We start from the raw sequence: 24,307 nt of genomic DNA on the forward strand, positions 1-24,307 counted from the left end.
GTTCATGGTAAAATAAGCGTTTTACAGCGAGAGCAGCTTGCGTTGTCGAGTGCGTGATCGAGTGAGCTATGTACAAAGTGTGGATACGTCTACTCAAATATTGCTCCATGGTGAAAGATTGTTAGCAGCAGCCAATGAGAAGCGGCATCATTTTGGTGCCAAACTTTCAAATTAAGAGCGCCCGCTGACGCTTTGGTCGAAAATACTTTACGTTTCGCGAATAATTAATTTAATTACGTTTTATCATTATAATTTATAAAATTTGTAGCGAAATTAGAACCACGTTGGAATTATTTCTACAAAGATGTAAGTTGCTGTATAATTTTGACAGATTTAGAGCCTCTAAACTCAAATAAAAGTAGGCCTAGCTTATTGTAGAGTTGCTTAACGGCTGTATGGTAATTAATACTTCACAAATTACGTTTATAGAACTCAATTACACCCCTCATTTGTCCCTCAAAGCTACCCAAACAGCTTAAATTGAGAAAAATCCCCACTAGAATAGGCCTTGGACTCATTTTTTTCAATCAAACCAAAAAATACACAGTAATTTTATTTTATTTGACAAATATTTATTTCAACAATACAAATAAGTAGTGCCCAAGGTTTACTGGTTCACTGTATCATTCCGCGTATTCCTTGAACAAGAGATAATAGATAACTTCCCAGTTCTTCATCCTACAATTATAAGAATAAAATTTCGCCAATGCATCAGTGAACAAGTGGCCTACATTTCAGAAAAAATCCATTTTTCTACGAAAACTGTACAAACCTGATAAGCCCACGATACATAAACATTTTTATTGTCATTATCTGTGGTGTCCACTTTAATCAAAACAGACATAACAGCAATGGCTCCATCAGGAAGTAATTGAATGTTTTTGTCCTTCAATTTACTTAATATGGAATATTTCCATAATATTTGTTAGTAACTTAGTAAGAACTTTCCCGTTTCCATTCACCTTATTCCCGATGCGCGCGCCAAGGCTTATGGCGCGATTCTAAGACTGAAGCAGACGACGCAGATTTGTCAGTTAAAAACGCGATTTAAGCCTTGGCCCACGGGTCGGTATCCGGAATAACTGAATAAGGTGGCAAGGCTTATCACGCACTAATAATACTGAAGCAGACGACGCAGATTTGTCAGTTAAAAGTTTAAAACCACGATTTAAGCCTTGGCACACGCGTCGGGAATAAAGTGGACTTGGATTCAATTGGCTCAAACAAACACCTTTTAATTCTTTGATAAATAGAGTCTGATATTTTTGAAGCTGTAGCTGTTGTATCTTCCATACGAACAGTACATGTAAATCTAATTTGATGACCTACAATACCAGCTTCATCCATTGCTTTTTCTGGTTCAACTAATTTGATGCACTTAAATGTTTAAAATAGTTAATCTAAATCCCAAAACGAACCAATATCAATCCTAAAATGGTTTCTAAAGTAATCTAAACAGAACAAACTTACATTGTCCTCCATAACCAAGGCACCATGTAGTGTCTTGGGTCTCTTGGCATCGGGTTCTAATAAGTTTTAAACCAAATATAACTACATTTTACGCGTCCTAACTCAGGGTTCATACAAACCTGGAAAACAGGGAAAACCTGGAAAAATCAGGGAAATAAATAACCTCAGGGAAAACTCAGGGAAATTTTGAATTTTTAGTAAAATTCAGGGAAATTTGCGTCAAACAGGGGCCGAGTAATTAAGCAAAATGTTCGTGAACATTCCCTCATCCATAGGATTAACATTACACTATACTTTGAAGGCTCATAACTTTGGTTCTACTAGAGATACGGGGATGTCCTTTGAGTATGTTATAGTCCAATTTGTCCCTGTTTAGTTAGAGTTCAACTGCAACTAACTTAGATGATAAGCCTACATTACGTCACAGTCCCCCATCCAACCATACTAAAAACTTAGGGCTACGACAAACAGGGGCCGAGTAATTAAGCAAAATGTTCGTGAACATACCCCCCCCCCCTCCATAGGAATAGCATTAGACCCAACTTTGGAGGCTTGTAACTCTGGTTATATTAGAGATATGGGGATGTCCTTTGAGTATGTTATAGTCCAATTTGTCCCCCATCCAACCATACTAAAAACGTAGGGCTACGACAAACAGGGACCAAGTAATTAAGCAGAACGTAAACAATCAAAATCCCCTCCATAGGATTAACATTACACTATACTTTGGAGGCTCATAACTCTGGTTCTACTAGAGATATGGGGATGTCCTTTGATTATGCAATAGTCCTATTTGCCCCCCCCCTACTTCGTTACCATTTGCTCCATAGGATACGCCATATAGGGGAAAAACCTGGAAAACCCAGGGAAGTATATGGGGGGAAAAACCTCCCATAAATCTCAGGGAAATTTGTTTTCCAAAAGTTGTATGAACCCATAACCATTATCTTGCTTTATACATTACCTGCATTAATCATTTGACGTTTCAAAAGACTCAATGAGATATCAATATTAATTTCAACATTAGTTTTGATGGTGCACGTTTCTCCATTCGCGGGCATATAACATTCAACTCCAAACTCTTTTTCAATTTTCTTTTTCAAAAACCCCATTTTGGACCCTTCCCCGTGAACCAGGAGGACGTTTTTAGGTTCGCAATGTTGAATTAGTTGCATGATTCCCTTAGCATCCGCGTGTGCACTGAAGGACATGTACTGGACTGACATTTTGACCTCCACAGTTTGACGGTTTTCAAACTCAATTTTTTTAGCTCCACCCAATACTTTGTGGCCAATTGTTCCGGCTACGCAGTAACCAGGCATAATGACCTAGGAAATAATGTTATTATTGTGAAAAATAATGTTATTATTATGAAAAATAATGTTATTATTATGAAAAATAAATTAAATAATGTTATTATTATGAAAAATAACGTTATTTATTTTGATATTAAATTGGGAAGGAAATTAAATTAATTAATTAACTACAAACCATGTTGTTCTCGTTAGGGGCCCATTTTTTAAAGATTTGTAAGGAAAGACCAGCATGAAGCATTCCAGGGGTTGCAAATACAACCATAGCACCGGGGTTATCAATAAACCCCCGATCAAAGGGCTAAAAGGGTTAAAATAAGTTCAAAAGTTACGGAAAATAAATTAAATAAATAAATATTAAATTTCAAAAATTAAATTACTTTTATGTGTTTGAAATCAAACATATTTCTTTGAACAAATGTTTTCCGAATTTTTTGATTAGTCCAAGTTATGAACATCTTGTAGTAATTTGTGGCCTGTAATTAATTTACACTATACTTCAGAGGCTCATAACTCTGGTTATATTAGAGATACGGGGATGTCCTTTGAGTATGTTATAGTCCTATTTGCCCCCCATCCAACCATACAAAAAACGTAGGGCTACGACAAACAGGGGCCGAGTAATTAAGCAAAACGTAAACAAACAACCCCTCCATAGGAATAGCATTAGACCCAACTTTGGAGGCTCGTAACTCTGGTTCTAGTATATATACGGGGATGTCCTTTGAGTATGTTATAGTCCAATTTGTCCCCCATCCAACCATACTAAAATCTTAGGGCTACGACAAACAGGGGCCGAGTAATTAAGCAAAACGTAAACAAACAAACCCCTCCATAGGAATAGCATTAGACCCAACTTTGGAGGCTCGTAACTCTGGTTCTAGTATATATACGGGGATGTCCTTTGAGTATGTTATAGTCCAATTTGTCCCCCATCTAACCATACTAAAAACTTAGGGCTACGACAAACAGGGGCCGAGTAATTAAGCAAAACGTAAACAAACAACCCCTCCATAGGAATAGCATTAGACCCAACTTTGGAGGCTCGTAACTCTGGTTCTACTAGAGATACGGGGATGTACTTTGAGTATGTTATAGTCCAATTTGTCCCCCATCCAACCATACTAAAAACGTAGGGCTACGACAAACAGGGGCCGAGTAATTAAGCAAAACGTAAACAAACAACCCCTCCATAGGAATAGCATTAGACCCAACTTTGGAGGCTCATAACTCTGGTTCTACTACAGATACGGGGATGCCCTTTGAGTATGTTATAGTCCTATTTGTCCCCCATCCAACCATACTAAAAACTTAGGGCTACGACAAACAGGGGCCGAATAATTAAGCAAAATAGTATAAATAATATAATATTAGTATAAACTTATTTATTTATACATTACTTTTTCCGTTAATCCAACTGCAAAATATATGGGAACTTTGAGATTCATTCTTTCCCAATATGTTTCGAGTAAAATGCACAATTCTTGAGCTCTTCCCAGAGCAAAAACTGGAATTAATACCTAAAAGTAATTAAGCAATACTCTTTTAATTAGTAATTAGCGTCTAATTAATTAAATTATAACTTACTTTTCCTCCCCTTTCGATACAATCATGAACTTTGGTTAAAAAATCCCGTTCTCTACATCTTTTAGAATCTCTGATAGTTGTCGCGTACGTTGATTCTGTTATTAGTAGATCAGGTCTACACCTATCAATCCAAGCTGACCCCAAATGACGGTCGGGTGTCATATTATAATCCCCCTATGGAAATTTGAATTTGGGAATTTTCCATCCTTACAATGCAAGTTTGAAGAATTAATTTGATTCCTTACTGTATAAACAACTGATTGCGATCCAACTTTGATATGGAACATAGCAGCTCCTAAAACATGTCCAGCGTAATAAGCTTTAATCTCAAGTTCATCATCTACTTGTACTGTTTGATGTAAATTAACAGCGATAACTTTCTTCATGCAATCTTTTATCATTTGTGACGTGAAAAAGTTTGTTTCTCCTTTTCTATCTACCATTATTTTACGATAATCTTCCTAAGTGTTGCCAGATATTTTATTGAGATTATTTTAATTAAATAGGCTTTCTACTTACCAATAGAATTGGGCAGATAGCTTTAGTAGGATGTGTCATGTAAATAGGTCCGTCAAAACCAACCATTTCTGACATATATGGTAATGCTCCGCAATGATCCAAATGAAAGTGACTTACTATAACACAATCAAGGTGTTCGCTAAGACCACCTTCTTGAGCGATATAGGAAAAGTCGGGGAACCTCCGCTGTATAGATTTATATATATATTGTCAATTGGTTAATTTTAATTAATTAATAAGTGTTTAAATGAACATAACTTACATCATCATTATAACCCATGTGCATTCCACAATCCATCATAATATTTTTTCCACCGATTGTAAGCAGGATGCAGCTTCTACCAACATCTTGCCCGGCTCCTAAATATTTAGGGTTAATTTAAAAATTAGTAATATTTATTTAATTAATTATAATGAATTAACACGATTTACCCAAAGGAGTCACTTTAATTTCCGGCATGCCGAGGCTTAAGAAGTTCGTATTCGTAGTAAGCAGACTACAAATTTAAATGCCCAATTTTTTTTTGGCTTGCATCCGAGGGGGCCGTCATTCAGGGCCGGAAATAAGCACAGGACACTGGACATTGTCCAATAAAATTTTAAAATGTCCCATAATTTTGTTAAAAACTAAAGGGGTCACTGGACTGTTTGACCAATAAATTTTCCGAAGTTTTGATAGCTTGACTATGGAGATGGGGTACTATTTTTGCACACTCCAGTGGACAATGTCCTATAAATTTTCAAGTCAAACAGGGGATCACTGGACACATGTCCTATAAGAAATTTTTCTTATTTCCGGCCCTGCCGTCATTACTCATGAGAGCGTACGAGATTTGAAATCATTCTCGATTTTGATGATTTCATTGATTTAAGAATGATTTGACTGATTTGGAGCCGATTTGAATGATTAGGGAGTGATTTTCACGATTTTACGATGATTTCGATTCGATTTATGTGATTTGAAGGATTTGGAAATGATTTGAACGATTTGTATGATTTGAATGACTGGTGACTTAACGAGGATTTGAATGATTTGTCGAGGATATGAATGATGTGGTAGTGATTTGAATGATGTGGTAGTGATTTGAATGATTTGCTAGTGATTCGAATGATTTGTCGAGGATATGAATGATGTGGTAGTGATTTGAATGATTTGCTAGTGATTCGAATGATTTGTCGAGGATATGAATGATGTGGTAGCATAAGTTTATAAGATATGTTCCATAAGTGTGTCACTCGTTAATGAGAGCTTGTCTTGAAGTGACGTAGGTGAAACGTCATAGATTCTCGTAAAGCGACGCCTGGTGAGGCGCTGCCAAGGGCTTACTACAGACTAAATAGAAGGATGGACTGCAAAACCGAGTGTAGTCAATTCTCGCGTCGTTCTTGAACTAGCTCTCATTAAGCCTCTAGCATTACGAAGTATAGGTAGTGACATACTTATGGAACATATCTTATAAACTTATGGTGGTAGTGATTTGAATGATTTGCTAATGATTCGAATGATTTGGTAGGGATTCGAGTGATTTGCTGTTGATTTCATTGTGATTTTAAAGGGGCTGTTCGGACAGTGGGACAAACGACGATCTTCCTCATAGAGCTTAACATAGCGGGTGGGTAAACAAGATGGCCCCGGCCATATTAACGTTTTGCCTTGGCTAGCTAAATTTATTGTAAGGTGACCCCGGCCTATATACTTTACGGTTATTTTTTCTTTTAATTATCAAATATCATTCCAATTATGAACAAAAATAATCTAGCTTGATTTTGGGTTATAGATTATGAAACAAGTAAATAACCAACTTCTGTCCTATGAAATGGAACAATTTTCTTGATATTTTTGTTGCAAACCTAATATTTGTGGGATAATTGATGCGTTTGGGTACTAAAATTATTCATTGATTGCACGCTTATGCAATATGCAATATGCAACAAGCGCTTAGAATTAGCCCCGAGTCATGTTCTCTTGAAACTTGAAGCAATAGAAATGAAGTAATTTGCATAAGCCCTAAAGAACAACGCTAGACGGGACACGGAAACGGATGGTGGAGATAAAGATCCTTTTTGTTTATGATGTACTAAGCGTTAATTAATCAGAGAAGCTGGAACCGAAAAAACTTACAAAAATCTCATAATATTTGTGCCAAAAAAGTTAATTTAAAAACAATTTTATATATTTTAATTTAGTATAAAACAATTTTAGAACTAAAAATGGGGTTGACGGGACGCCCAGCCTGCCAGCCAGGGTCGGACCAATACTTTTCCGAACCTCTAAAACGCGCGAAACTAAAAACTTAGTAAGGAAATAATTTATAAATAAAAATGTGGTAGAAGGTACGCCCAGCCTGCCAGGCAGGGTCGGACCAATACTTTTCCGAACCTCTAAAACTCGCGAAAGTAAAAACTTAGTGAGGAAATTTTTCTCAGATTCCGCGCCTAGAACGAAAAGTTTCACTAGTGCCATCGTCCGGAGAAAACGCGAAGCTTGATCTAGGTGAAACAAAAATGGCAGGCCTGAGACCTGTAGCATCAACGGCAGTGTATGTGACGTTTAAACTTATAATTAAGTGCCTAATGAAAATTAGTACTCGAAATTTTTTGCAATGAATGAACCACAATTTTCAGAAGAGAATATTTTCAAAAATGGTAAGTGTTGAAAACCTAATCACCCTAATATTAACCAGATTAGTTATGTAAACTCTTAAGCCTTGGTCATAACACGAGTATAAAATTGGTCATACTGTTTTGTTTTGTTTAGTACCTGTTGCTCTCTCTCTCTTGTGAAAATTGCTACGAGTATTACACATATTTTCCAAAAGATCCTACTGAAAAAATTCGAAAAGCTCTTCAGTCAAACTTTAAGGGAAATGAATTCACACAGTATGGAATTATAAACGAAAAAAACTCTTGTTGCTTTAAAAAAGAGTCTAATTTAAAAGTAACGAAGATTGGTTTGAAGTCAACCCTTCTTATCGATTCTTGGGGTGTTCCCCTGACGGTCTAGTCAACGATAATTTGGTCGAAATGAAGTGTCCAGTCATTGGTGAAAAAGGAAACTTAGAAACAGTCCTCAAGAAAACTCCTTACGTAATCAAGAAGGACAGAACATTTTCTTTGAAACCCAAACAAATGTATTATGGGCAAGTGCAACTTAGTTTGGCCCTTTTAGGACTTCAAAGTTGTCATTATGTAATTTATTCAAACTGGAAGATGATTGTTTTGTTATATGTGCCTAAAGACCAAAAATTTATTAACAATCAATTAACCAAGATTACAAATTACTTATTTCAAAAGGTTTTTTTGCTTATTTTAATTACTACATTCCAAATTATTTGAAATGGAAAAATAATGGAGCAAATAAGGCTGAAGTGATATTTTTAAGTTCCTTAAAATGTGATAGAATCTTACAAATTTATTAAATAAAATTGTTTTACAAAATTTCACGAGTCTTGGGTGCATTATTCATTTGCATTTTTTTTCACGGGTTTTAGCAAGCTTGGGAACTGCGTAAGAGTTAATTTAAAATGATTTGAGGTCTGAACTTTACTTATTCCAAACAAAGCTGATAGAGCGGTGAATGAAATGCCAAGTTTTAGTTTCATGAGTGTCAAAAATACCCTATCTCGAGACTCGTAGTTTCCCCCATTCTTGGCCCTCTCTACCTTATTTGTCCATGAAAAAGGGGTATGAATTTACTGTTAATATTTTTAATGATTGCATCAAATAGACCAGTACTCTTTAATCCTGTTAATGAAATTATAGAGGGGGCATTCAATATTCCATTAGAAGCATTAACATAACATGTATGATTTTCCAAGGTGTTGACCATAATGCATTTACAGGGTTGCCACGGAATATTCAAAACCAAATTCCCTGACTTTTCCAGGTTTTCCCTGACCTTTTTCTGAGATTTTCCCTGACCTTTTCGGCCGAAAGTGTAAATGTTTACAGCACGTTTTAAGTGGTGCTTATAATTAAATAAAGTCTCTACATTTAAGTTTTCCAATGTATTTTTCACACCAAAAAGATTAAGAACCATTTTCACCTAAATGATTAAGAAAAATTTTATCTAGGATATAAATAACAGTCTGAGAGATTTCTTTAGAGAGCATTAACTTTACAAAAACAATTCTAGACATTTTTTAGGATTGCTCTAGAGTTCACTCTGTGTTAAGAGAGGATGAGAAGAAACTTTCATTACTCTTTCAATAAAGACTTATCCCCAGAAATTTTACCTACTAAAATAAAATTCCCTGACTTTTCCCTGACTTTGCTGAAATTTTTCAAATTCCCTGACTTTTCCCTGACCTTTTTGGCCCATTTTCAAATTCCCTGACCCGTGGCAACCCTGATTTATCATTGGGGTTTGGAGTGGTGCATTTGTCGGTCGTAGTTTCCTCGGTAGTTTGTTGAACAGCATCAATCCCCAATCTTTCAGCTAGAATTTCTGCGTCTGCTGGTCCATTTATTTCAGCTGTTTCACTTGCATGCAAAGTTGGAGATTGTGAGAGCTGATTCCTTTTTTTTTCAGTCTTTCCAATCTCCCATTAGCCTTGAACTATTGTTGTTGATCATGTTTCCTTAACGGGAGTTTTTTGGAAGGAACAGCCAAAGGTCCAAGTCTGGGAGGGTAACTTAACTTATCTACAATAATAACTCTAATTATAATTGGTTTTAAATTAATATTATACGCTTAAAACATACCTGAATGTTCATATTTCGGAATGAAGGGAGCAGACAACCATGGACTTGGTGTGTGGTTTACCCATTTTTAAAGCTATATCCCATTGTTTCGACAATTTAACGTCGCGCGGAAATTGGTGAAAGCGGACACCTCTCATTATTTATACACCCATACACGCTGCAGTATTTAACCATTGTTTAATTACGTTTAAATAAACAGCAAATCTGACAAAAACTAGCCAAATTATCGTTGAGCAGATAGTTGAGTTGTTGATTTAATTTTATAATTATCTTTGAGCAATTCAATTTAATTAACTTTAATTAAACCATGAGTATGTTGATTGCGTTTGTCATTAATGGTATCGCCGGAATCAAGTTACATTTAAACACCTGATTAAACTAATCATCGATCATCCACCTTGCAATAGGCAGACTAGACGGAGTTCGCAAACTTCGCAGTCTATTTATGACATCTCATGTTGCCCTCTATTGAATCTCTCAACAACTATCGTTAAATTTATTACTTAAATAATATAATTTTTTTTAAATATAATAATCATATTAGCTAATTATAATTATTTAACTTTAAATGAGTATGTTTCATTGATTTAAATCGCATTGCTAAAAATTATTGGCGGGCGCTAGGCAGTCATTCTCTCTACTCTCTCTCCTCTCCCACTTACAAAATCCAGCCGCAGCTGGTTGCCGCGCGTCGGGAAGGGGAGGGTGGGTGGGGATCCACAAACTTCTACCTCTCTCTACTCTACAGTCTAACTTAACTCGGGTTTTGTACTAAGCAAGCGTGGCTTCGTGGTAACGCGCTCGCTCGGCCGTCTTCACTGACGTCTCGTATGGATTAGGACATGGCAGGTTCAAACCCCGGCACCGACGGGAAAAATAATTTCAATTGAAATTAAATACGTTACGCCACCTATGAGGTGTAAGGTGAACTACGGATGAATTTCGAGTCGAAAATTCGCGGGAAATTTGAAATTTAAAAAGTTTATTTATGAAGAATCTTATTATGCGGTTACACCAAATCCAGCCAGCCGTCCAGCCAACAGAGGGCGGAACAATAGTTTTCCAGCTCTAAAGAGCGGCAAAACTAAAAAGGAGAGGGGGTCGGACAGCCCCTTTAATGATTTGATGATTTCTTGATTTGACTGATTTACGATTGATTTCACTGATTTGAATGATTTACTAGCGATTTCACTGATTTGTGCAGCGATTTGAAGGATTTGATTGATTTCATAGCGATTTTAGTGATTTTCTAGATTTGGGAAGTGATTTATGTGATTTTCTAGATTTGGGAAGTGATTTATGTGATTTTCTAGATTTGGGAAGTGATTTATGTGATTTGAATGATTTAAAAAACCAGGTGTAAGAGATTTGAAGGAGCGACGGCCCCCTCGCTTGCATCTCTTTTTAAATTTTCCATGGAGTATTAGTATCGGAGTAAGAAGTAAACGTTACATTAACGTGCATTCAGTGTACAAGGAAGTCTCACTTATTTCTACTCCATGCTGGCAAATTGCCATCAACCAATAGGAACGGGGAAAACTTTGCAAAAATACGACTCCATTTTCCAATGTGTTTTTGAAGAATACTTTCGTCTCTATTTTAGTGTAATTATCATGAAAACAATTATTTAAATAGTCTGACACTAACAAATTAAAATGTGGAAAGTATTGAATTCAATCCGAAAACCTTACAAAGGAAACTATGGCTTATTTTATAAGGTAAAAGCAGTAAAAGGCTAAAAATATTGCTTTATTTTGACCAAGGCTTAACACGCAATTTCGATTTTGGAATAAAAAGTTGCTTTCGAATTTGATTACATATACCTAATAATAATTAGTAATATTGGTCAATTGTTTTAAAAGTCTTTACGACACGCACATTCCTCAACTTTACCGCCAGAATGGGTGGCTGTCACCGAGAAAATACTCAAAGGGAAGGGTATCGATACCTTAATGAGACCAACTTCGGAGGGCATAACCTTGAAACCATTATATACAAAAAATGATACGTTAAACATTGAAGATGAGCTACCAGGTAAATTTCCCTTTACCAGAGGTCCATATCCAACTATGTACGCTCAAAAACCATGGACTATAAGACAGGTTAGCATTTGTTAAACTTAACAAAGGTATTTGTTAAAATTTGACGAAGTATGGTATGTAGTATGCTGGGTTTAGTACTGTCGAAGAAAGTAACAAGTTTTACAAAGAAAACATAAAGATGGGTCAACAAGGCTTGTCAGTTGCGTTTGATTTAGCTACTCATTGCGGGTATGATTCTGATAATATTCGAGTCAAAGGTGATGTTGGTATGGCTGGTGTCGCAGTTGATAGTGTAGAAGACATGAAAGCATTGTTCGATGGTATTCCACTTGATAAAATATCAGTTTCCATGACAATGAATGGGGCAGTTATTCCAGTTCTAGCCATGTTCATAGTAGCTGGCGAGGAACAGGTAATTTTTGGCAAATGTCCAATCCAAAATTCCAAAGCAGTTAATTACTATACGTAAGACTCAAATCAATTATAGGGTGTTAAAAGAGAAAATTTAAGCGGAACAATTCAAAATGATATTTTAAAAGAGTTTATGGTTAGAAATACGTACATTTATCCTCCTGAACCTTCCATGAGGTTAATAGGAGATATATTTTCCTTTACATCAAAAGTACGTTTGTAATGTAATACAGGGTTCATACAAACCTGGAAAACAGGGAAAACCTGGAAATATCAGGGAAATAAATAGTTGACGAAAACCTCAGGGAAATTTAGAATTTTTAGTAAAATTCAGGGAAATCAGGGAAATTTGCGTCAAACAGGGGCCGAGTAATTGAGCAAAATGTTCGCGAACATTCCCTCCTCCATAGGGTTAACATTACACTATTCTTTGGAGGCTCATAACTCTGGTTATATTAGAGATAGGGGGATGTCCTTTGAGTATGTTATAGCCCAATTTGTCCCCCATCCAACCATACTAAAAACTTACGGCTACGACAAACAGGGGCCGAGTAATTGAGCAAAACGTAAACAAACAAACCCCTCCATAGGAAATGCATTAGACTATACTTTGCAGGCTCGTAACTCTGTGTCTACTAGAGATACGGCGATGTCCTTTGAGTATGTTATAGTCCAATTTGTCCCCCATCTAACCATACTAAAAACTTTGGGCTACGACAAACAGGGGTCGAGTAATCAAGCAAAATGTTCGTGAACATTCCCTCCATAGGATTAACATTACACTATACTTTGGAGGCTCATAACTCTGGTTCTACTAGAGATACGGGGATGTCCTTTGAGTATGTTATAGTTCAATTTGTCCCCCATTCAACCATACTAAAAACTTAGGGCTACGACAAACAGGGGCCGAGTAATTGAGCAAAATGTTCGTGAACATTCCCTCCATAGGATTGACATTACACTATACTTTGAAGGCTCATAACTCTGGTTCTACTAGAGATACGGGGATGCCCTTTGAGTATGTTATAGTCCTATTTGCCCCCCATCCAACCATACTAAAAACTTAGGGCTACGACAAACAGGGGCCGAGTAATTGAGGAAAATGTTCGTGAACATTCCCCCTCCATAGGATTAACATTACACTATACTTTGGAGGCTCATAACTATGGTTATATTAGAGATACGGGGATGTCCTTTGAGTATGTTATAGTCCTATTTTCCCCCTCCCTCCTTCGTTAACATTTGCTCCATAGGATACTCCATATACGGGAAAAACCTGGAAAACTCAGGGAAGTATATGTGGAAAAACCTCCCATAAATCTCAGGGAAATTTGTTTTCCAAAAGTTGTATGAACCCTGTATTCAAACGTGTAGGTTAGCATTCTTGCTGATGGCCAAGTATTTTTTGTAGGAAATGAAAAAATTTAACTCAATATCCATATCAGGCTATCATTTGCAAGAAGCGGGAGCTAACGCTGTATTAGAGTTAGCCTTTACAATTGCTGATGGTTTAGAGTATTGTAAAACTGGTATGACGCTAACGGAGGTTTTGCCGCGTTTATTATTAACTTAATTCAGTCATCTTTATCCAGGATTGAAATCTGGTTTAACCATTGATAAATTCGCTCCTCGTTTATCCTTTTTCTGGGGAATTGGAATGAATTTCTATATGGAAATAGCAAAAATGAGAGCCGCGCGTCGTTTATGGGCGCATTTAATCAGAGAGAACTTTAATCCAAGCAGTGATAAGTCTCTAATGCTTCGAACACATTCGCAAACTTCAGGGTGGTCCTTAACTGAACAAGATCCGTACAATAATATCATTCGTACTACTGTAGAAGCCATGGCCTCCATTTTTGGAGGAACTCAGTCTTTACATACCAATTCTTTTGACGAAGCATTGGCTTTACCGTCAAAGTTCAGTAGTAGAATCGCTAGAAACACTCAAATCATATTGCAAGAAGAAACGGGAATTCCACACGTAATTGACCCTTGGGGAGGATCGTATATGATGGAATCCTTAACCCAAGAAGTATACGATGAAGCTAAGACCATTATTGATGAAGTACAATCAATGGGTGGAATGGCCAAGGCAGTTGCCAGTGGTATGCCTAAGTTGAGAATTGAAGAATGCGCCGCTAGACGTCAAGCCAGGATTGATAGCGCTCAAGGTATGATCAGTTATTCCGTTCCAGGGTTTTAACCTGAATGTCGGGGATTCGGAACATTGTGGTAGAATGTCGGGGATTCGGAACATTGTGGTAGAATGTCGGGGATTCGGAACATGGTGGTAGAATGTCGGGATTCGGAACATGGTGGTAGAATGTCGGGATTCGGAACATGGTGGTAGAATGTCGGGGATTCGGAACATGGTGGTAGAATGTCGGGATTCGGAACATGGTGGTAGAATGTCGGGGATTCGGAACATGGTGGTAGAATGTCGGGATTCGGAACATGGTGGTAGAATGTCGGGGATTCGGAACATGGTGGTAGAATGTCGGGGATTCGGAACATGGTAGAATGTCGGGATTCGGAACATTGTGGTAGAATGTCGGGGATTCGGAAAATTGTGGTAGAATGTCGGGGATTCGGAACATGGTGGTAGAATGTCGGGGATTCGGAACATGGTGGTAGAATGTCGGGGATTCGGAACATGGTGGTAGAATGTCGGGGATTCGGAACATTGTTATAGAATGTCGGGGATTCGGAACATTGTGGTAGAATGTCGGGGATTCGGAACATGGTGGTAAAAGTCGAGGATTCGGAACACCTTAATATCGTCAGCAATATTGGCATAATAAGCGGAAAAATGAAAGTTATAATTAATATTTCAGAGGTTATTGTCGGCGTAAATAAGTATCGTTTGGAAAAGGAAGACCCAATTGAGGTTTTAGTCGTTGATAACTCCATGGTTAGACAAAAACAAGTAGCCAAATTAGAACATATCAAGAGTACCAGAAACAAGGATAAAGTTGAACAAGCTTTAGCCGCCATAACCGAAGCTGCTGCTTCGGGAAATGGTAATATACTTGGTCTGGCGGTTGAAGCCGCGAAAGAAAGAGCTACAGTTGGAGAAATAACTAGCGCCATGGAAAAGGTTTATGGCCGACATATAGCAGCCGATAGACTCGTGTCGGGCGCTTATAAGACGGAATACGGAGAAGACAACGAGCTTTTAAAAGTCATGAAGAAAGTTGATGAATTCGTGGACATGGAAGGTAGAAGACCACGTATTTTAGTGGCTAAAATGGGACAAGACGGCCATGATAGGGGTGCCAAAGTTATAGCAACTGGTTTTGCTGATTTAGGATTTGATGTTGATGTCGGACCTTTATTTCAAGTAAGTACTTAATTGTTTGTAACAAAGCAAGGGCCAGATTAATGGCTTTATGTGGTTCGGTCGGAAAATGCATTAAAGGGACTGTAAAGTAGGCATCGGCGGGTGGGTAAAAATTATTTGAAATACGTCAGAGGCACGTGACCGACGAGAGGCGTGGTCCAAAGAAGCTTAGTTCGTTTTATGTCGAAAACTACCACTTCATGGAATTGGCGCTGCTATCTCGCGAAAAACAAGGACTAGATGTTAACTAGTTCCACTCCATGAGGAGTCTTTGTATCTTGGCATCACGTGATGTCTTGTGACGTATTTCAAATCATTTTTACCCACCCACCGATGCCTTCTTTGCAGTTCCTTTAAAGTAGGTAGTTAATTACGTCATGTTGGGGTTTTTATCATTATAGACCCCGGAAGAAGTAGCTCAACAAGCTGTTGACGCTGATGTCCACGTTGTAGGGATCAGTAGTTTGGCTGCTGGACACAAAACACTCATTCCTGATTTGGTCAAAGCTATGAAAGCAATTAACAGAGAGTAATTAATTAATAATAATTATACAGTAATTACCAGGAACTAGACAAGACAACCCTCCCGTCTCCTCTCCCTAACAACTGAAACAATTACTAATTACGAACTGCCTTAGTTCTGTTGTACCTGGTCGGATTGTCCTTGATAAACTAATTCATAATTTTAATTACAATTAAAATAATTATTTCTAGGGACATTATTGTGATAGTGGGAGGAGTTATTCCACCTCAAGATTACGATTTCTTGTATGAAGCTGGAGCTGCAGCTATATTCGGACCAGGCACGAGGATTCCCGATGCCGCTGTAAATGTCATAGATTTAATAGCCAAAGCACGTAAACTTGGTAATGGTACAAAACAACAAATAAAAGTGTAGAGAATATAAGTAATCTCAACCCCCTGGCTGAAAAACAAACTCGGTTTTATGGAAATGGGTTTAAAATGGTGAGAAAAGTTAGAAACCCCTCGCATATTTAACTTAAGTATCTTCCAAATATATTTAAAATATTTTTATATATTGTTTTTGTTAATAAATAAATAAATAAATAAACACGTGTATTCCTAAAGGGCTTTTCTTTATTGTTCAATAATAACTTTTGAATTTAGCCAACCAATTCTGTTTTGTTTGCATTGCAAAAGATGGAAAATAAATATATAACCAAGAGTGAAACCGTATGTCGATGCAAAGGAAACTTCCAGTAGCGGAAACTCAAAGATTATAACAAACACGTTACATAGTTTTTAAAAAAAAGAAGATTCCTTAATGGATTAACCGGTAATTGCTGGTGGTACATAAGTTAAAAAAGGTTTTACACGTTTAAGTTTTTGTTTTTATCAGAAGAGGTTAATTTGTTTTTGTTTTGCGGTTATTACAATAATCCAATTTGTTACTTTTTAATTAATTAATTTCCTAGGTTTTACAATTTGGAATAATTAATTTTTTAACAAAGCGTTAATTAACTCCGTTTAATTTATCCATTTCTTTCATTATACGTTTTCGTAGATGTTCTTTGTAACCTAAAATATCACTCTTCCATTTGGTGATAGTTTGATTTTCGCAAACCCAGATTTCCTTCGCTACCTGCAACGTAGAAAAGAAACGAATGATTCATTAGAGTTTTGATTTAGAGTTTTTTTGGAGAATTTTGCTGCGTTAATTACTTGGCTAATTAGCCTAAAGTCGTGACTAACGAGGACCATTCCTCCTTCAAAGTCATTTACAGCTTCGGCTAAAGCGTCAATCGTTTCCATATCCAAATGATTCGTCGGTTCGTCAAGTAATAGCAAATGCGGAGTTTGCCACGAAAGCCAAGCAAAAACGACACGGCATCTTTGACCGTCTGATAATTGACGAATAGGACATATTTGTTGGCGACCGGTTAAACCGTAACGTCCAATAATCTTCCTCATCTCTTCCTTTTCCTTGATGTCAGGGAAAGCCCTCATCATGTACTCCAAAGCTGATACATCGAGGTCTAACAATTCATGAAGATGCTATGAAAGAAACATTTTATCTTTAATCCTTTTAAATTAAATATAATTCATTAATCATCCTTTGATATTAACCTGATGGTATCGTGCAATTCTCAAATGAGAATGTTTTCTAATTAAGCCATCAGAGGGTACTAAATCACCGCTCAGTAGTTTTAATAAGGTTGATTTTCCGGCACCATTTGGACCGACTAATGCAACGCGAGTATCTAGATCAATACCGAATTCCAGATTTTTATAAATCAATTCCTGAAAAAAAAATGGAACGAAAATTAATCAATTTTTGAACAATTTCATCAAATTGAACTGTTCATTTCATACCCCCTTGTCGGTGTAACGAAAGCTGACATTCTGAACCATGATAACAGGAGGGGGAATATCTCCGCATGAAGGAAAATAAAAATTAACCACCTAAAGAACATCAAATATTAATTAATTTCTGGGCAATCTATCTAAACTTAATTAAGAAAGTCATTTACTTTATCACTTGACACTTTCTCAGTCAATCCGGCCGCAACCATTTTACCCAAAGTTTTCTCTTTACTCTGAGCTTGCCTAGCCAATTTCGCGCTTCCGTGACCAAACCTGGCGATGTAATCCTGAAAAATATTAATAATACTTATCATTTTCTTAACAATTATTAATGAGTTAAGCTATATTTATTCAATTAATTAAGTAGAGTCAGTGTTTTGATTCGCTTCAAGGGTTTTAAACATGATGTCAACGTATGAGCGAGACTTTTCAGTCTCTAGCTCAATCAACACTTTAATTCGGCCTTTTAGGTCATCATTCTCTACTTTAATTAAGATTAATAACTTAATTTAATTAAAACCTTCCCCATAGCAATATTTGCGTTAAGGGAGAGTCAGTGTTTAGTTCGCTTCAAGGGTTTTAAGCATGGAGTCTACGGTTAGAACGAAACAAAATGTATGTCTCAAATTCTAACCGAAGACACTTTAATTCGGCCTTTTATGTCATCATTCTCGTCCCAACGCTAATTGCGGGGTTTTAATGACGTCGTTGGGATTATATTTACCTTCATGTGGGCAATTTGGGCTTGTTCCCATAGATATCTCTTGGCCTGATTTTCTTGAAGTTCCATTCTTGTTCGGATAAAGGCATCGTAGTTACCCTTAAGGTTAATTAAAATTCAACATTTCTATTAAGATTTAAACCCTAAAACTGTCGAAAATCGTTATTTTAACGTACTCCGTAATATTTCAGTTTTCCCTTTTCCAAATGAATGATATTAGTGCAAACACCATTCATAAAATCTTGAGAATGAGAAATGATCACCAGGATTCTCTTGTAACTGTTAAGGAAACGATTTTTTCAGAAATACTAGAGACACTTGGGATGTTATTTTGTTTTCTTTTACGTTTTGAGCTCTTCCTCAAGCCAGACGCAAGCGTCTAAATCCAAATGATTTGTAGGCTCGTCTAGGAGCAATAAATGAGGGCGAACGTATAATGCCCTAGCTAATGCAATTCGCATTCTCCAACCACCAGAAAAATCTTTGCATCTTTTTTGTTGCATCTCTCTGGTGAATCCTAAACCGTGTAGAATGTAAGCGGCTTTCGCTTCAGCTTGGTCAGCCCCAATTTCATCCAAACGTTCGTAAATATCCATTAGCTGGTCTTGAGATTCTAAATAAGTTATTACGCGGTTTTAAGATTTGTTTGCCTTTAAGGACAGTAAAGTCGGCCCCGTCAAGGACAGTAACGGGGCCCCGTCAAGGACAGTAACGCGGCCCCGTCTAGGACAGTAAAGGCGACCCCGTCTAGGACAGTAAAGGCGACCCCGTCTAGGACAGTAAAGTCGACCCCGTCTAGGACAGTAAAGTCGGCCCCGTCAAGGACAGTAAAGTCGGCCCCGTCAAGGACAGTAAAGTCGGCCCCATCAAGGACAGTAAAGTCGGCCCCGTCAAGGACAGTAAAGTCGGCCCCGTCAAGGACAGTAAAGTCGGCCCCGTCAAGGACAGTAAAGTCGGCCCCGTCAAGGACAGTAAAGTCGGCCCCGTCAAGGACAGTAAAGTCGGCCCCGTCAAGGACAGTAAAGTCGGCCCCGTCAAGGACAGTAAAGTCGGCCCCGTCAAGGACAGTAAAGTCGGCCCCGTCAAGGACAGTAAAGTCGGCCCCGTCAAGGACAGTAAAGTCGGCCCCGTCAAGGACAGTAAAGTCGGCCCCGTCAAGGACAGTAAAGTCGGCCCCGTCAAGGACAGTAAAGTCGGCCCCGTCAAGGACAGTAAAGTCGGCCCCGTCAAGGACAGTAAAGTCGGCCCCGTCAAGGACAGTAAAGTCGGCCCCGTCAAGGACAGTAAAGGCGGCCCCGTCAAGGACAGTAAAGGCGGCCCCGTCAAGGACAGTAAAGTCGGCCCCGTCAAGGACAGTAAAGTCGGCCCCGTCAAGGACAATAAAGGCGGCCCCGTCAAGGACAATAAAGGCGGCCCCGTCAAGGACAATAAAGGCGGCCCCGTCAAGGACAATAAAGGCGGCCCCGTCAAGGACAATAAAGGCGGCCCCGTCAAGGACAATAAAGGCGGCCCCGTCAAGGACAATAAAGGCGGCCCCGTCAAGGACAATAAAGGCGGCCCCGTCAAGGACAATAAAGGCGGCCCCGTCAAGGACAATAAAGGCGGCCCCGTCAAGGACAATAAAGGCGGCCCCGTCAAGGACAATAAAGTCGCCTTTAGGTTTTAGTAAAACATACCATCATCATGATACTGAGCTAATTCTTCAGCCATTTTCTCTAAACGATTACGTTCTTGATCAACATCAAGTACAGCTTGTAAAGCGGTCTTTTCTGAAGGTGGCATTTCACGAGTTAAATGATAAATATCAATTGAATCTTGAATTGGAATTTCTCTACGCCCAATTGCGGCCAAAAGAGTTGATTTTCCTACATGGATGTTATTTATATTTACCGGTCAAGCCATTATTCTTAGCATCGTGAATAGTATGATCTTACCACTTCCATTAGGTCCCACTAAACCATACTTTCTTCCGCAGTTTAATTCCAATTTGGTATCAGCTAAAAGCTCCACACCGTGGAATGTGATTGAGAAATTCTCAATTTTTGTATCACGAGATCTAGGATGTACGGCTAATACTCCGGTACAGGCTCTAGCTTGGGCATTCAAATCCATATCCTCTTGAAGCTTCTTAACCAAGGCCGCTTCTTCACCATCGGGAATTTTTCCGTTTTCAGTAATTTCTTCGTCGCTATCTTTTGGATCGGCTCCATTAGTTTCTTCTTTGGTTAAGGGTTTCTTTTGTTTGGTTTTTGCCGCTTCCTTTTTCTTAGCATCCCTACGTTTTTTTGAGTCGGAAGGCATGATTTTCGGCTAAAATTTAAACGAATCGAAAATATATTTAGTATTTTAATCAAAATTAATCCAAATAAATATTTTTTGTTTGAACAGAATACTCCGCATTACACGTAACACTATTAGTCACTAATAGCGGACCCTGAAAAAAACTACATAGCAACTAACCAAGGCCTAACATTTTTATTTAATCTTTGAGAACTAAGTTTAATTGGAAAAGAGCCGGAAATAATTCCTAGTTAAAATTTAAACGCTTACCTTTGGTTTTAGTTTTCCTCTAGATTAAAATTTAATAAATAGAAAATTGGTTAAATTAATTATTATTTGTGAACATGTGATTACGACGAACACGCTACAATGCGGTTCGTCTTTGTAAAGGAATGAGTTTCCGGCGAACTGGCAGCAAAGAGAGTACAGGGGAGGAGTGGAAAGAGGGGCAAAACTTGTCTCGCTTTTCTACCGCGCATCTTCAATGCGCAGTACCGAGGCATTTCCGTTTGAGACATTAAATGGTATCGTAGGTGGCGCTATTGAGCCGGAAACTCCCTCGTACCGCTAGCCTTGCCGCTAGTATAATTTAAGCGAGACATAACTATTTACGCTTGTGGAGCGGGGGAGCTTCCACTCCTCCCTTATATTCTCTGTGCTGGCAGCACTTGTGGCGAATGCGGAAATATACAAATTATTTTAAATTTTAATAAATGCGCTAATTTAGTGAAAAATACACATTGAATTACAAAAAAATTGAGCTTAAATTTTAATCAAATATTTCGTTTCATAATGTATTAAATATAAAAAAGCATTTATTTTAAGAGTTTATTTGGCGCGGTTTTCATTTTCTAGGCTGTGATTGGCTGGTACAAATCACGTGATAATCATTCTTTTCCGGTTTTAAAAAAGTTGCAAGTTCAAACGGTTTTCCGCGGTTAGGTGATGAACTGAGCCATAATTCCAACTTGTTAATGAATTTCATAGAATTTTCTGTTTTGTGATGAAATTTTAATGTGAATTAATACATTTAAAGTAAAGATAAACACGCTAAACAGAAGTTTACGTAGAATAAAAGCTAAATTCTTCTACAGTAATAAACAGAAACTCTGTACAGTGTGAACCATCTTTACGAGGACAAAAGGTGAATTTCATTGTCTTCAAATAAAGAGAAGAAATGGACTGTTACATTACTATCCCAAATTTATAACACTAAAGAAATCAAATTTATTGTTATTACAGCTGGGAAATAACCTTCAACAATTAAAATTGACTTCAAGGGCATGATGAGCACCAATAGTTCACCCATGTAATTTTAAGCTCTCAATACTCGATTATGGGACGATTCACAACTATAGCAGAATGGTTAAGGAGATACGTAAGTACTGAAAACATTCTTTTTAATCATACAATCAAGGTTTAACAATAGAGAAAATTGGCTTAGCGAATCTCAGTATTCCTAAAAGCAATTTAGGTCTCCAAACACCCTTTTATCATTCTTTGTTTTTATGGTGAACGCAAAAAATACATATAGACATATATTTCTACCCTATCCTCTTTGGCCCTAATGAACAGTTTGATGAACGCGGAAAAACTTAATTAGCTGTTTCTTTGTTGATGGGGGATGGAGGACCCCAAAAACAAAAGCATAATTAGCCCCTACTCGTCAGTGTCATTACCCGGGTTTTAATAGGTTTCGAGGCGACTCCAAATTAGATTAAAACATATAATGGATCTATTTCTACAATACATCGTCCCCACTGTTGAAAAAAAAAAAGAAAAAAAAATTAAGGTTACAGTCGATGGAGTTTGTTTTTAGCCTATAGGCATTGTGGTTTTATTCACTGTGATCACGAGTTATTGTTCTAATTGACACAACTTTGCTTAATTAGAGTACTTGTCCTTGAACAGGAATAATTGTCAAGTAATTTAAGGGCTTCTATGGTGCCAATATAATATATACCATTTCGATGTAACTAGAAGGGAAGGGCAAGGGGGTGAAAATTTGCCTTCCACTTCGTTTTTTGCGCCTGCGCTATAGAGCTATTTCAATTAGGGGGAAAAGGAGAGCTTTTGAGGCGTGGTTTCGCCAGTCCCCGCCTAGGAGCCATATTGTGCGGTAAATTTAGCATAGAGTTCTTCAGCGGCCCGCACGTAGGGAGGGTGAAAACCGGCTCCGTTTATTGGCAGGCCCAACTGTGACGTTTCCCCCCTTCAACTGACATAGCTCTATAGTCTTTATGTATTATGAGAGTGCTACTATACTCGGTTTTGCAGTCCATCTTCCTATTTAGTCTGCATTACTAAGCCTTTGACAGCGCCTCACCAGGCGTCGCTTTACCTCGAATCTATGACCTACGTCACTTCATGACTAGCTCTCGTAACCAGTGAAAAACATATCTTATAGACTTATGGAACCTAACTCATAAACTTATGGAACATATCTTATAAACTTATGGAACATATCTTATAAACTTATGGAACATATCTTATGAACTTATGATAGTTCTTATATAACACTGCGTAATAATTAATTGGCCATGGCTTTCTAGTTTGCAAATTGCTCTTTTGAGAGAAACTGTTAATATTTTATTTTACTTAAAATCAACTATTCAACTTTAAATGAAGATATACCTACTTTTCCCGTTTTTAATTACCACTAAAGCCCAAAGAGATCACTTACATCTCTTTTAAGAGAATTTTGCTATGGTTCGTTAATTCATCGTCGATCTAAGTGGCTTTTCATATATTTCTATTTTTCCCGGCTCAAGTATCTCTATTTAAATATGTAACTAGAGTACCTGACTTTCGCGCATCTTTCACGTAAATTAGGCTTAGGTAAGAACAGGGATAGATTTAATTTTAGAAGTAGGAATGGAGAATAGAGTAATGTAGGCGCGCGTCAAAGTCCCGGACCCCCTTCCACGGGACGGAGGGGGGGGGAGGTATGAAAGAAGAGGCGGGTCATAGCGACAGAGGTAGAAAGGAATTACGTATTTTTCGCCGTCCCCGACAGCAACGTCATCAAAACATAGTTTAAGTGATCCATTAAGATAATTTAAACTTTTCGTTACGTGTTGGAGGGAGGGGCTCTATACTGGGTGGTCTATGAGTCGGACTGAAGTAAATACTAACCGTTCTCCATTCCTACTTCTAAAATTAAATCTATCCCTGGTAAGAATAAGTCAAGCAGGACTCCCGATATACTCCTTTTTTTGTACTCTTTACGAGTGCACGTCATTACGCCTTTGCCCATCAAAGCAAATCTAAAATTCGCCATCTATTATTTATGAAGTTAAATAAATCTGGTTTGTCCATGTTGAGGATTACACTCGGATCCTAGTTAAGAACGGGCTACGTTACATCTTTTCATTGACAAACCCCATTTAACCAGACTGTAGTTATCAAACTAAAATTAAAGCGTTAGTTACGATACCCCTTGATGATTTCCCTACAAAGATATTTAACGCGTTGAAATCGGAGTCGACGACACCGCACGTCGAGGTGAAAATATTTTCTATCGCATCCCCTCTCGGATGGAGGAGATGATGCAACTCTTCCCATCATTTATTCATTAGTTCGTATTCCGGGGTGC

At 37.8% G+C, this 24,307-nt stretch overlaps 3 protein-coding genes and 2 long non-coding RNA genes across 5 annotated transcripts; 2 read left to right on the top strand and 3 right to left on the bottom strand.

The window, feature by feature from the left end:
* Positions 1-540: 540 nt before the first annotated feature.
* IntS11 (integrator complex subunit 11) lies at positions 541-5,429 on the bottom strand. The gene is made up of 13 exons (XM_089866504.1): positions 5,322-5,429; positions 5,152-5,249; positions 4,890-5,075; positions 4,616-4,831; positions 4,371-4,544; positions 4,184-4,303; positions 3,164-3,259; positions 2,962-3,084; positions 2,435-2,798; positions 1,471-1,526; positions 1,232-1,377; positions 773-896; positions 541-678 (listed from the first exon to the last, which is right to left on the bottom strand). The coding sequence occupies exons 1-13, from the start codon at positions 5,347-5,349 to the stop codon at positions 616-618; spliced, it is 1,794 nt and encodes a 597-aa protein (XP_089722630.1). The 5' UTR covers positions 5,350-5,429; the 3' UTR covers positions 541-615.
* Positions 5,430-6,519: 1,090 nt separating this feature from the next.
* On the top strand, positions 6,520-8,330 carry LOC149702633 (uncharacterized). The gene is made up of 2 exons (XR_016381788.1): positions 6,520-7,535; positions 7,648-8,330. It is a non-coding gene; the product is annotated as an uncharacterized LOC149702633 (long non-coding RNA).
* LOC149702634 (uncharacterized) lies at positions 8,282-10,678 on the bottom strand. Its single transcript, XR_016381787.1, has 2 exons — positions 9,594-10,678; positions 8,282-9,533 (listed from the first exon to the last, which is right to left on the bottom strand). It is a non-coding gene; the product is annotated as an uncharacterized LOC149702634 (long non-coding RNA).
* Positions 10,679-11,131: 453 nt separating this feature from the next.
* LOC149702635 (methylmalonyl-CoA mutase, mitochondrial-like) lies at positions 11,132-16,471 on the top strand. The gene is made up of 9 exons (XM_089866502.1): positions 11,132-11,311; positions 11,456-11,695; positions 11,757-12,047; positions 12,123-12,257; positions 13,458-13,575; positions 13,639-14,217; positions 14,881-15,386; positions 15,788-15,915; positions 16,101-16,471. Exons 1-9 carry the CDS (start codon positions 11,249-11,251, stop codon positions 16,282-16,284), a joined length of 2,244 nt encoding a protein of 747 aa, XP_089722628.1. The 5' UTR covers positions 11,132-11,248; the 3' UTR covers positions 16,285-16,471.
* LOC149702636 (ATP-binding cassette sub-family F member 2) lies at positions 16,465-21,123 on the bottom strand. Its single transcript, XM_089866503.1, has 11 exons — positions 20,983-21,123; positions 20,367-20,742; positions 20,109-20,297; positions 18,778-19,045; positions 18,609-18,711; positions 18,436-18,531; positions 17,879-17,998; positions 17,721-17,810; positions 17,475-17,648; positions 17,070-17,402; positions 16,465-16,989 (listed from the first exon to the last, which is right to left on the bottom strand). The coding sequence occupies exons 2-11, from the start codon at positions 20,731-20,733 to the stop codon at positions 16,861-16,863; spliced, it is 1,869 nt and encodes a 622-aa protein (XP_089722629.1). The 5' UTR covers positions 20,734-20,742; positions 20,983-21,123; the 3' UTR covers positions 16,465-16,860.
* Positions 21,124-24,307: the final 3,184 nt, after the last annotated feature.

This window comes from Phalangium opilio, unplaced genomic scaffold, assembly GCF_054372755.1.
Source record: "Phalangium opilio isolate 3A_F unplaced genomic scaffold, DU_Popi_V2 ptg000017l_1, whole genome shotgun sequence".
NCBI classification, from domain to species: Eukaryota; Metazoa; Arthropoda; class Arachnida; order Opiliones; family Phalangiidae; genus Phalangium; species Phalangium opilio.